The sequence below is a fragment of the Carassius carassius genome, chromosome 12 (assembly GCF_963082965.1).
Source record: "Carassius carassius chromosome 12, fCarCar2.1, whole genome shotgun sequence".
Lineage (NCBI taxonomy): Eukaryota > Metazoa > Chordata > Actinopteri > Cypriniformes > Cyprinidae > Carassius > Carassius carassius.
In genome coordinates, this window is record NC_081766.1 from 32,358,530 (window position 1) to 32,371,470 (window position 12,941).

The window sequence follows — 12,941 nt, forward strand, 5'->3', positions numbered from 1 at the left end:
CTGCATGCCATGGCCTCCCTTCAGGTCTATCAGGCCAAGCTGCTCCTCGCTCTCTGGGGGACGAAGGTCACTGCGCGCTCCTTGGGTCAGGTGATGTCCACTTTGCTGGTCCAGGAGCGCCACCTATGGCTGAACCTGGCAGACATGAGGGAGTCTGATCAGGCTCTGCTCCTCAACGCCCCGGTCTCCCAGGATGGCCTCTTCGGCGACGCGGTAGAGAGCTTTGCTCAGCAGTTCTCTGCCGCCCAGAAGCAGTCTGAGGCCATCAGACACATCCTGCCCTGGCGGCCCACTGCTGCCTCCACCCGGCCACCGGCGCAGCCGCCTCAGCCTGCTCGTCGCCGAGGGCGCCCCCCTGCGGCCTCCTCCACTCCCGCTCGGCCGTCTCTGCCCCTAAGCCTGCCAAACGCCAGGCCAAGCGATGTTCTTGAGACGGGCGACCCGTCTCAGGTGTGTCAACAGATGCCTCTGCCACGGGCTGGGGTGCCATGTGCAACGGGCATGCTGCGTTGGGCTCCTGCACAGGACCCCGACTTCAGTGGCATGTCAATTGCCTCGAGTTGCTCTGCACCGCTTCAGGGCCCTGCTGAAGGACAAGCACGTTCTGGTCCGTACGGACAACACTGCGACCGTAGCGTACATCAACCGTCAGGGTGGTCTACGCTCCCGCCGCATGTCGCAACTCGCTCGCCATCTCCTCTTGTGGAGTCACAAGCATCACGACAGCAGTCTCGCCCCGGGGAATGGAGACTCCACCCGCAGTCGGTTCAGCTGATTTGGGAACACTTCGGAGACGCTCAGGTAGACCTGTTTGCCTCTCCAGAAAATTCCCACTGCCAGTTGTTTTACTCCCTGACAGAGGGCACCCTCGGCACGGACGCCCTGGCACACAGCTGGCTGCTGGGCCTGCTCAAGTATGCGTTTCCCCCAGTGAGCCTTCTTGCACAGACGTTGTGCAAGATCAGGGAGGACGAGGAGCAGGTCCTCATGGTTGCGCCTTTTTGACCCGGTCGGACCTGGTTCCCCGAACCTGTACTCCTCGCAACAGCCCCTCCCTGGCCAATTCCTCGGAGGAAGGACCTTTTTTCTCAGAGACGGGGCACCCTCTGGCGCCCACGTCCTGATCTATGGAACCTACATGTGTGGGTTCTGGACGGGTCACGGAAGGTTTAGGTACTTTGCCACCAAAGGTGGTAGCTACCATCACTTCAGCTAGAGCCATGTCCACCAGACACGCCTATGCTTTGAAGTGGAACCTCTTCGTCACTTGGTGTTCTTCACGGTGTGAGGACCCCTGGAAATGTCCGATTGGGTCAGTGCTTTCCTTTCTTCAGGAGGGGTTGGAACAAAGGCTGTCTCCTTCCACCCTCAAGGTCTATGTGGCCGCCATTTCGGCTCACCATGACCCTGTTGAAGGTAAGTCTCTTGGGAGGCACGATCTGATCATCAGGTTCCTGAGAGGAGCAAGGAGGCTCAATCCGTCTCGCCCTCAGCAAGTCCCCTCTTGGGACCTCACAGTGGTTCTATCGGCACTGCAGAGAGCTCCCTTTGAACCCTTGCTCTCAGTAGAGCTAAAGTTTTTATCTTTGAAAACTGCGGTCTTGACGGCTTTGGCTTCGGTGAAGAGGGTTGGGGACCTGCAGGCATTTTCAGTTGATGAAGCATGCCTGGAATTGGGGCCGGCTAACTCTCACGTTATCTTGAGACCTCGGCCTGGGTACGTGCCCAAAGTTCCCACTACTCCTTTTAGGGATCAGGTGGTGAACTTGCAAGCGCTGCCCCGGGAGGAGGCAGACCCAGCCCTGGCGCTCCTCTGTCCAGTACGTGCGCTCCGCATTTACGTGGACAGGACTCGGTGCCTTAGGACCTCAGACCAGCTCTTTGTCTGTTACGGAGACCAGCAGAAGGGAAAGGCTGTCTCCAAGCAGAGGTTATCCCACTGGATAGTGGATGCTATTGTCCTGGCTTATCAGGCTCAAGACCTGCCATGCCCCCTAGGGGTGAGAGCTCACTCAACTAGGAGTGTAGCTTTATCCTGGGCACTGGCGCATGGCGCCTCGCTAACAGACATCTATAGAGCTGCGGGCTGGGCGACACCTAACACATTTGCGAGATTTTATAATTTCCACGTAGAGTCCATGTCCTCCCGGGTACTCGCCCCTCCGGGCCAGTAAGGACCTGCTTGGTGTCAATCTGCTAGCTGCGGCATTCCACTCCGCGGACTGGATGCGTGCGCTATTCCCCTCAGGTGAGTTCCTCAGTCAGAACCCTGGGTTCCTCCAGCACTGTTAATGTCTAACACTTGCGTACATGCCCCTTAGTCAGCCCTGTGTGGGACTAGGTGCCTCCATGTGTTGTGATTCCCCTTTCTGGGCAATCCCACGTGTGTATGTCCACAGTAAGTCTCTCCGCAGCATGTGTCTTTCCCTTGGCAAGCCCCTTGCCAACTCTGTCGTTAAAACTTCCACCCTGCGGGCTGGGTACCTCAGAGTTCTTATGTATCATCACCTTGGTGGATACCTGCCTTCTGTAAGTCCTCCCACGGGCAGGCAGCCTGCTAGCATACGTCCAGCTGGAATATGCTACCCAGTGTATTCTGTGTAAGTTATGTGCCCTCACTCGTGCTGGCCTCACGACAGGGTGCTATCACTCACACGGGTCGATGGAAGACAGCCATGTGGCGTTTTGTAAGGGACCCCATTCGTAATGTCGAACGTGACCAACTGAAAGGGAACGTCTTGGTTATGTATGTAACCCTTGTTCCCTGAAGGAGGGAACGGAGACGTTACGTCCCCTTGACACATTCCATAAAACTCCATAAAATTGTGAAAAAAAATATATTTAATGTTTTTATGTGACTAATCTTTTTTTTTTTTAAATAAAGATGCTTGAAAATTCTATTCTCTATTTCTCTCTCTCTTTATAGAAGGAGAATTTGTGAAGAGGAACGGGATTGTTTAAATAAGTAGAAAATTTCAATGGCTAAGCGGGAGTTGTATGGTGTGCACGTGTTCGTCGTTGCTCCCCTCCACGATTGTGGTTTTTGCTCTTTGTCTCCTGCTCCAGACTGATGTGTGCTATTGTGTAACTCGGCTTGTGTGGCTGACTATTGTATTCATTGTGTGGCTTTTCCAAACATGGCATTTTAATCACATTAATTCACCATTTAAAAGGTGTCTTCGGAAGCTGTAACGAGCAGGTTTGCTCTTTTTCTATTTGTAAATGGTTTTCTTCTGTTTTACAACAGTTAAGAAGTCAGGGAAGACCCTTGTCATTAATTTTGTGAGTTTTTCTTGTATAAGTTAGTAAACTCTAAAGGTAAAGTGTGTTTTGCTTTTTTGGCTTGTACCTCTCCTGAAGAGAATCACTTCATGATTGTTTTATCTTTTGTAATGCTTCAAATAAAAAGCCACTATGTAGGTAAGGTTTACTCTTCTCTAAAGTGTAATTTTTGTGAGTGAGCTGGGACAGGAGAGGAGATATGGATCATTGGATCCAAGTCCTTTTATTGTCCTTTTATTTCCTTGTTATGAGAATTTCCTAACCTAGACTAGGGGAGCTCATAACAATAGAGAGTAGGCCAGATGTCAGAGGCAGCTGGATATCTATAATGTTTTTGAAATTCATTTTTTATGTGAACAAACAAGCATGTAAACGCAAAGGGCAATACTGCATTACCAAAACCTACTGCAGTCATGTCAAGTCAAGTCACCTTTATTTATATAGCGCTTTAAACTAAATACATTGCGTCAAAGCAACTGAACAACATTCATTAGGAAAACAGTGTGTCAATAATGCAAAATGATAGTTAAAGGCAGTTCATCATTGAATTCAGTGATTTCATCTCTGTTCAGTTAAATAGTGTCTGTGCATTTATTTGCAATCAAGTCAACGATATCGCTGTAGATGAAGTGACCCCAACTAAGCAAGCCAGAGGTGACAGCGGCAAGGAACCGAAACTCCATCGGTGACAGAATGGAGAAAAAAACCTTGGGAGAAACCAGGCTCAGTTGGGGGGCCAGTTCTCCTCTGACCAGACGAAACCAGTAGTTCAATTCCAGGCTGCAGCAAAGTCATGTCCATATTTTGTGTGATAAGTCAATATAGTAACTATCGCAACAGGCCTAGAATCAATGGCATTTTTCTCCTCTAGTCGTATCTGTTATGGTGGGCCAAATTATACGTGTGCCTCAAAACTTGTACCAATGTAATAAAAACATGGGCATGGTCATAAGGCAACGCAAGTTTCAGCACCACTCCCTGGACCTTTCACATCGAAACGTCTTCACAAGCATATATTTTCAGTGAGCCTGGGTTGGCATTTTCAGACCTACAAAATGCTGTTGTCATGTAAATGAATGACCAAAAGGCATAAAAAGTTTTCTGTTTTTAGTTGAAAACGGTGTTGTGTCAACAGCCTCTAGCTCTCATTAGAGTATTAGACTTTCAGGTTATGGAAAGGGCTGGTAAAATATGTTTACCTGTACATGCATTTACTCATAGTCAGCAGACCATCAATATTGTATAGGCATTGTATAGATTTCACACTACTTACCTCTCTTTAAAATGTTAGCCCTGTAGCGGCCCTCTAAGGTGCAGTTCCATCTCTCAAAGCGAAACTGATACTGGCACTCTAAGGCACTCATGCTGATGGCCTCCATTAGAGTCTCAGCCACGCCAGGGTCCCGTCTGCACATTCTGCGCTGTTTCTTCTCCAGTTTGAGTCGATCACACAGCTTGTAGTGTGCCTTGCCCACCCTTTCGTCTGGCTGTGAACTCAGTGGCAAAATGGATAGGGGTTCATTACCTGTTAGCCTACAAAAGACAGAAATACAATCACTGTTACTGAGGAAGTGTTAAAAGGCTACTTTTAAATGTTATATAGGAACATCTAAAGAGATGTGTTAGCAAGTAGCCTTTACCATTTTGAAAGGGTGTCCCAGACAAAGACCAAAGTTCAAAAGTATACAGTCATTAAATATAGTGTATAGTCAAAAAATAAAAAATAAAAATGAAAATCATACATTTACTGTAATATACCATTACCGTGATATAAATGTACTCATACCATGGTATATGATTTGGAAAGTTCCATCAACCCCGGAGCCTAGTTTTTACAAGCATGCTTCTACATACACATTGAGCCAAGTTGTTTGTTTGGCCAATGCTAGTTCAACTCTTGAGAAGTTCAAGAAATCCAATACAACAGACAAGCAGTTTGTGATCTGTCTACTGTATATTGCACTGAATTTAAATGGGTTATACAACTTCGTATTGAGGACTGAATATTGCAAGTGCAATGAATCAGATTTGTAACAGAAAAATGCCAAAATATAAATTCACCCTCAAATCACCCACATAAGCACCACTACTTGGCAAGGCACATCACAAATCAATATCATGCATTGGGGACAAGGTCGTAAAAGAAAATTCTGGTCCCAAATTTACGTTTTCTTTTTTCTTCTTCTTCTTCTTTTCTGAAATTAAAGCTGTTCTTAGAGTTTTTTTTACAACCGCTAGGACATATTTTTCAAAACTCTTCACACAGTTCTTCTAACCATCTTCCAACTTGACAGAGCAGTTTATTTCACATTCAATATGCACTAAAACTACAAAAACACTTCATTAATGTCTCAAATCAAGGCATTCTTACATAACACTAGAAAAGGTTTACACCAAACAAACACACCCTGATAGCACACATTCATCACGCAGATGTCTATTTGGCATCTGCATTTAGATCTGCAAGACGTATTTTGTGTGTTTGCTCATCTGCAATACATCTATAGGACGTTTCCTATCAGATGTCAAATAGACGTTTAGAAAATGTTTATGATGTAGAATGTATGTAAAACTGACATCTTTGAGATGTCTATCAGATGTTTGTACACAGCAGATGCTTTAAGCATCTTGCGTGTGCTATCTGGGCTTTATTAATCATAACACAACAACCTAAAAAACATTAACAACAAGTAGCATTATACAATGTTTTCTTTTGTAACATTTCTTTACAAAACAAGAATCATACTCTCTACTGTTTATAATTCACTGCAGAATATGTTACATGGTCCATGTTTACATTACATTACAAAATTATTCCTAAGTTTTCCCCTTTTGTATAGATGGTAATGAAGGTGAAAGACTAACACTTGTAAAGATGTTCAGCTACATGCAACTGCTTTGATGTTATTAGAAGATTTTTTACATTCTGAATTGAATCTTATTCATTTTTGCACTGCGCTAGGATTTTCACTTAAGTTTAATAGTTTTGAAAAGATTATGTAAACGTGTAAATTGTCTTGTAGAACATAAAGTTTTGGTGGTTTTTGTGTGGAAGTGAGAAAAGAATTCATGTAATTTGACAGATGTCATCAATGAATGCATTTTCTGCTAAATGAATGAGAAATGATCCACAGTTTAGCCCACATAGATTGATGCTGCATGTTCCTGCTGTGTGAAGAGTTCTGAAAAAGTGACCTACTTATTGAGAATTGTGTCCTAGCAATTGTAAAAAAATAAATAAATAAATAAATACAATTCTGTACTCAAGTAATGTCAGTTCAAACTCTGATGAGCTGATAAGCTGCAGAGGTTGACCCATATGCTTATTAGTTTATAGTGGCACCCTTCCAAAACAATTCCAAAAATGATTGTGTGGAATATCATATCACAGTATTTGAGTCCAATACTGAAAATAGTTATTATAGACTGATAAAATACTGCACTTTTATGCAAGTGTGTGTGAAGTTGTGGTCACGCTGGGCTTCCTATATGCAAAATGTCTACAGACACTGCAATGAACAGGATATAACGTCTCCAGAGCTTTAGTTCATTATTAATAATGCAACACATAAATTCAAAATTTGAATGTACATAATCTACAAATAACACTGCAAACCATTGCAGCTTGAATATTTTAATTAAGTCAAGTGGTACCTCTTTGATGTTTTGATTGCCTATTGGTCCCAAATCTTCTCCTCGCAAGTCAAAGTTTACCAAACTTGAACTTCTGTACACAATAGAGTACAGTATTTCTTTGCATGAGCTTGTGTTGCTGATCTCCCTTGTATGCATGTGTATGAATGGAAGTAAAAGGGGTGCAAAGTGTGATTTTAGAGCATGCAAGCATAAAACACGCTGGCTGGGTCTGCCACATCTAACCAGCATTCTGCGGTTGGTGACGAGGACAACTGAGAGTTACTTTCACAACACATACAGTGGACAAGACTGTCAGCTAATGACCATATTGGTCACACCAATTGACAGCACTGGCAGGGCAGTAGCTCATTATGTGTAATTTCTGGGTTCCTTTTACACATTCAATGAGAAGCAAAGAAATAAATGGATTTGCAAAACTCACAGACTCGGGTCTTAAAACACATATGTTATTACACTGAAGATTAAAGCTTTAAATTTTTTTATAGCTTTAAACTTCTAATATAAGTGTTGGCTATTATTAACTACAACATATATACATCAACAGAGCAGCAGATGTTGATATTAATCACAGCACTGGAGGTTTCCAGAAGTATTCTGCTCTGATCACTTTAATATAATTTTGCTGAGGTTTTTTGGCACTAGATACTGATGTTTTTGTTTTTTTTCATGCAGCTAAATTTCCAAATTTTCATGCAATATATTCTGAGCTTGAAAAGAAGCTGCCTCATAAGGAAATCATGACATAAAAACATGTTTATTCAGTTGCTCAAAGGTGACTTCATGCAAAAATATAAGGGGGTCCACTTGTGTTTTTATTCAGTTGTAACCTTCAGGCTTGATGTGAGATCTGGCTGACAAAATGGGGGAATTCTGGGGGTGGAAAAGAGTAAATTCAGCTGCTTTTCCCAGGAATTATTTAAGCAAATGTGTGGTCATGAAAGAGCTTGACCTATGTGGTCACATACTGTACTACTTGGCGATATTGTCTGAACATTTTCGATTCGAGGCAAGTTAATTGCTGATCATCAGGTGTATGCCAAAGCGCTGTCTTACATTATTTGTCATCTCTTGAAAACACAAGGGATTCAGGGTTCAGGTTGTTTGAATAATTTGCTGTCAAGAAACCGCAACTGCATAATCCAATTAGGACATTAGACATGCTTGTGGCTTGCCTGTGTGATTCTGTAATATCCTGCCTCTCAGAGAGACCACCCTCAACGTACCAACATACTACGGTTCTCTGGGAATGGAAAAAAGGAATATTCAATTCCTTAGCAAAGTGTATCTTTCCATTATAAATACATCTTCATATAGTGGCTATGATATACTTGCAATATCTTCTACAAGTTTTAGTTCCAGCTCAGACGTAAAGGCAGACTGTAAGTGTAACCTCAATAAGCAAACAAGTGTGCAATGATGCATCTGCAGAAAAGCTGACAAAACAAAATATATGATGCAAATGGTCATGAGAGCCAAAAATACAGTCTACAGGTTTCATTCCAAGTACTAAAGGGAAATTCTGAACGCATAACACAGATTTAAACAGGTCTGTGAGACATTTCTCTCGGGAGCCCTGACGCGGCATGAGTTCAGCATGTTTAAATGAACACAAACACAATCTTGTAAGCTGAAGCTAAGTGTAAGGAATCTGTTTACTGCTGCAATTTGATACCTATTGACAAGTTATGAAACAGAAACTAGGCAGGCAAAGACTTGCAAAAGTATATTAACAACACCCACATCCATAGCTTATTTTATAATGACAGTTTATCCCTCTGCAACAGAGCCATGTTTAACATTACAAGCGAACAAGAAATAGTCAATGTACACATATGATATAAACTTCACTCACAAGTAACCATTGCTCAATTATTATCAAATACCAAAGGAACGACAATTAAACTAATTTAAGCTTTAAAATAGATTTATTATTCATGGCTGTACTGATTCGTTAGCTGTATACTTTCTAATAGAAGTGTCGGAAACTTTAGTAATGCAGTCATTGTATGAGGCTCAAAAGTATGTGAACACAAAAACTTCTAGCTAATGTGACACTGGATGTTTTGGGGTACCATTCATAAAGCAACTGAAGTACTTGTTGCAACAAGAGGCGGATATAGGGCGGACATACTGTCATTTTTCTTTTTCAAGGCAGCTACTGTCATGGCTGAGCAACTTAATTACAAATTTATTGCATAAGGTTTGATTCTGGCCCAAAGGAAAACTTATTCCTTGTGCATTTACCCTTCATTTCCTTTAAAAAAGGATTAAGAGTTCATTATCAGCCAATAACATACACACCAGATGCATGTTGGGCTGTATGAATTCAAGCACAAACTGACAGATCTCACAGAAACAAAACAGAAATTTCATGTCTGGCCTCTGAGAAGTCTTTGAGACATGCTTCTATCTGAAACACAAAAGCTACTATGGAACTGGAGAGCTGCCAGAGACACTGAGCTCCACTAATCCCTGGGCTACTGGCGATGGCTCACAGCCCAGTATTTTTAGCCTTTTACCCAGAGTGCTGGAGGGCAAGCCTGGATGTGTGAGAATGGAGAGCAGTCAAGTATTCAGGCTTTTGAAAGATGAAGTCACCTCAGCTATGTGTGAGCTTTTATGTGTTTTCTTTTTCCAAAACTGTATAGATTTGACAGACTGCTCTACAGTCTCTACACTATGTCAGTAGAGACTAGCAATAAATCTTAAATTGAAGTTTTATCTCTGGACAAACCTTTGACTTCTTCAAGCAATAAATCACCCAAAAAGGAAACTTGTCATTGCATTATTTACTAAACCTCATGCAGTTTTGTTGTTTCCACAGAACACTAAAAAAGAGACTGTTTGAAGAATCTTTTCACAGCTCTTCCATAATGCTCATTTTCATAACAAGGTATCATTCGTGATAATTATATAACAAATTCTTTAGAAGGAATAAAATCAAGGTAAGACTACACCCAGAATATTGAGTGTTATTACATCTCCCATTCATATGGATAATTATTAAGAATAATTGTATACTTGTCAGCATGCTGTCGAGGCTGATTGCTCTCAACAATATGTGACCCTGTCTGTTAAATCCAGGCTATAGTTTTAAAATCTAATTATGAGACAAGCAGCATTAAAATTAGATTTCAACTATTAATTTCACTTTGAGTTCAATCTTTGACATGGCCTTACTCAGTCAATATTAAAAATATCAAGGTTACCTTCAAGGTATCTTGACATAATGTTTTACATTAGGAAAGATGATTTTATGTAAAACTGCAAATCACTAAAAAAAACTCTTTAGCTGGGTTTTCACAAGCAAAATCACACGTCTGGATGCATTACTATTATTATTATTTTAATTATCGCTTTGGTACTTTTTTTCACAAACAACTTTTTATTAAGTATTAATTGCACAACAGGTCATGTGTTTTTTTTTAACATTCAGATGATCACTATGTTCGAACTGTGTATGTGTGTGTTTCATAGAGAGATTTAGGCAGATGGATTTATGCTAAAATGGAATTTGCTGCCAATATGGTACATATATGAGAATAAATATAGGGTAAATGACAAGGTCTCTTGTTCTTCTAAATCAGAAATGCTCAATCCCGCTTCTAGAGAATGTAGTTCAAACCCTGCTCTAACACACCTGTCATTTTCATGTGAACTTAAAGACCTTGAATGATTAGTCTTTTTAAGATTAGTTTTGGAACTAAACATTGCAGGAAATTAAGGTTACGTCTAGAACATCATTCTTTTGAACTCTCGTGAGATTCATATTTGCTGCTGTAAAGTTAGGGTTATAGATCTCTACGAATCTCATCTCATAAGACTAGCTTGCCTCACAACTGCAAATCTGAATTCCAGAATCAATCAAAAACAGACTACCTTGCTAAATTTCTAAGAAGTATACACATCTGATACATACAAATTTAAGACAGTGTAGATCTAAGTGTTGCCTTTTTTACAACAGAAAATAAGCAGATGAAACACTGAGGAAAACACACACGCACACCAAGGCAAATGCAAATATAATAGCTAAACAGTTTAACTATCAAATATATAAAAAAAAACAACTATTAAACTGATGAAGCAGACTGCTATACACTGATCAGCCACAACATTAAACCACTGAAAGGTAAAGTGAAAACCATTAAATATAACATTACAATGGCATCTGTCAAGGGGTGGGATATATAAGAGCAGCAGGTGAACAGCCAGTTCTTGAATTTCATGTGTTGAACACAGAAAAAAAAAAATAGGCAAGTGAAAAGCGATAATGGCCAAATAGTGATGGCTACGTTAGAATATTTCCAAAAAGGCAAGTCTTGTGGGTTGTATGCAGTGTTTATTACCTACCAAAAATAGTGCAAGGAAGGACAACCAGTGAACAGGAGGCAGAGTCATGGGCACCCAAGGCTCATTGATGCTTGTGGAGAGCAAAGGCTACCCCGTCTGGTCAGATTATACAGAAGAGCTATTGTAGCGCAAATTGCTGAAAACTTAACTTAATGCTGTCCATGATAGAGAGGCATCAGAACAAACATAGTTCTCAAGATGACCCCTGTCCACCGCTGAGTGTCTGGGCACAAGAGTGTCAGACATGGACCAAGGAGTAATGGAAGAAGGTTGCCTGGTCTGATGAATCACGTTGTCTTTTAAATTAGCTGGATGACTGAGTGTATGTGTTGTTTACCTAGGGAAGAGATGCATTATGGGAAGAAGGCAGGCTAGTGGAGGCAGTGTTATGCTCTGGACAATGTTCTGCTGGGAAGGCTTTGGTCTTGGCATTCTTGTTACTATGACATGTACCACTTACCTAAAGATTGTTGCAGACCACAAACACCATTTGTGACCCTGAACAACAAAACCAAGTGTCTTAAGTGTCAGTTTTTCAAAATTGACACAACTCACAACTTACAGGACTTTAAGAAATAATTCAACCAAAAATGAAAATTATCCCATAATTTACTCAACCTGAAGCCATCCTAGGTGTATATGGCTTTCTTCTTTCAGATGAAAACAATCAGAGTTATATTAAATAATATCCTGGCTTTCCCAATCTTTGTAATGGCACCGAGTTTTTGAAGCTCCAAAAAGCACATTAATCCATCAAGTAATCCATACGACTTCAGTGGGTTTATGAATGCATTCTGAAGTGAAGCAATGGGTTTTTGTAAGAAAAAAAAATCCTTACTTAAAACTTTATACACTATTATCATTGGCTTCCGGCAACCCATGTCTATTCCTTTAAAGGATCTGCTGCCATTGTCTTGGTGCCAGATGTCATAGGACAAGTTCAGAGGTCTCGTAGAGTGCATGACATAGAAATACTCAAAATAAGAGTCTCTGGACACTAAAAAACACAAATACATGTGACCAAATCCTTATCACAGTTTGAGTCATTTTTAACCACATAGACCACAATATAATAATTCTGTGTGATATTTGTCTTGTCTGCATACTGAGATGTTACTACTTGAAATAAATGTTCGATTATTTAATATTTTCAATTAATACATTTTGAGAATTGCCTACTCCTTCTTCAAAGCCGACTAATATTTATATTTTAATAAGTTGTAAAGGCATATTATAGATCGTATTGTGAACTATTCACCCATGTCTGTTTTTAGATTTTAAAAAAATTACATTGTAATATTTAATCAAAATTACATAAATTGCACTTCCAGTAAAAACGATAGACTTACATTAGAATGTTCAGGCGATGTTACCTGCTACACAAATTAAATACAATAAATACACTATAGCCAGATCTAAATTTTGAGGATCATTTATACCATTGTTATATACTGGCATATCAACCAGCTCTAAAAAGCAATCTATGTTAAAGATTTAAGACATTACAGTCATAACATTACGACTTACTGTAAAGTTTCTTTTGAAAAAATGTGTGAAAAGCATTATAAAAAATTTGTCCTTACTCTTATTTACAGTTTTTATTACATCATGGGATTCTAAAAGCACTGATGTGTTATCTGTAGGGTTGTATG

General features: G+C 40.7%; 1 protein-coding gene across 1 annotated transcript in view; it reads right to left on the bottom strand.

The window, feature by feature from the left end:
• Window positions 1–12,941, bottom strand: part of LOC132155262 (protein Wnt-9a-like) — a 45,427-nt gene that overhangs the window by 9,700 nt on the left and 22,786 nt on the right. Inside the window, exon 2 of the mRNA XM_059564141.1 lies at window positions 4,556–4,815. Within this exon, the coding sequence (XP_059420124.1) occupies window positions 4,556–4,815 (260 nt within the window). The remainder of the gene's footprint in view (window positions 1–4,555; window positions 4,816–12,941) is intronic.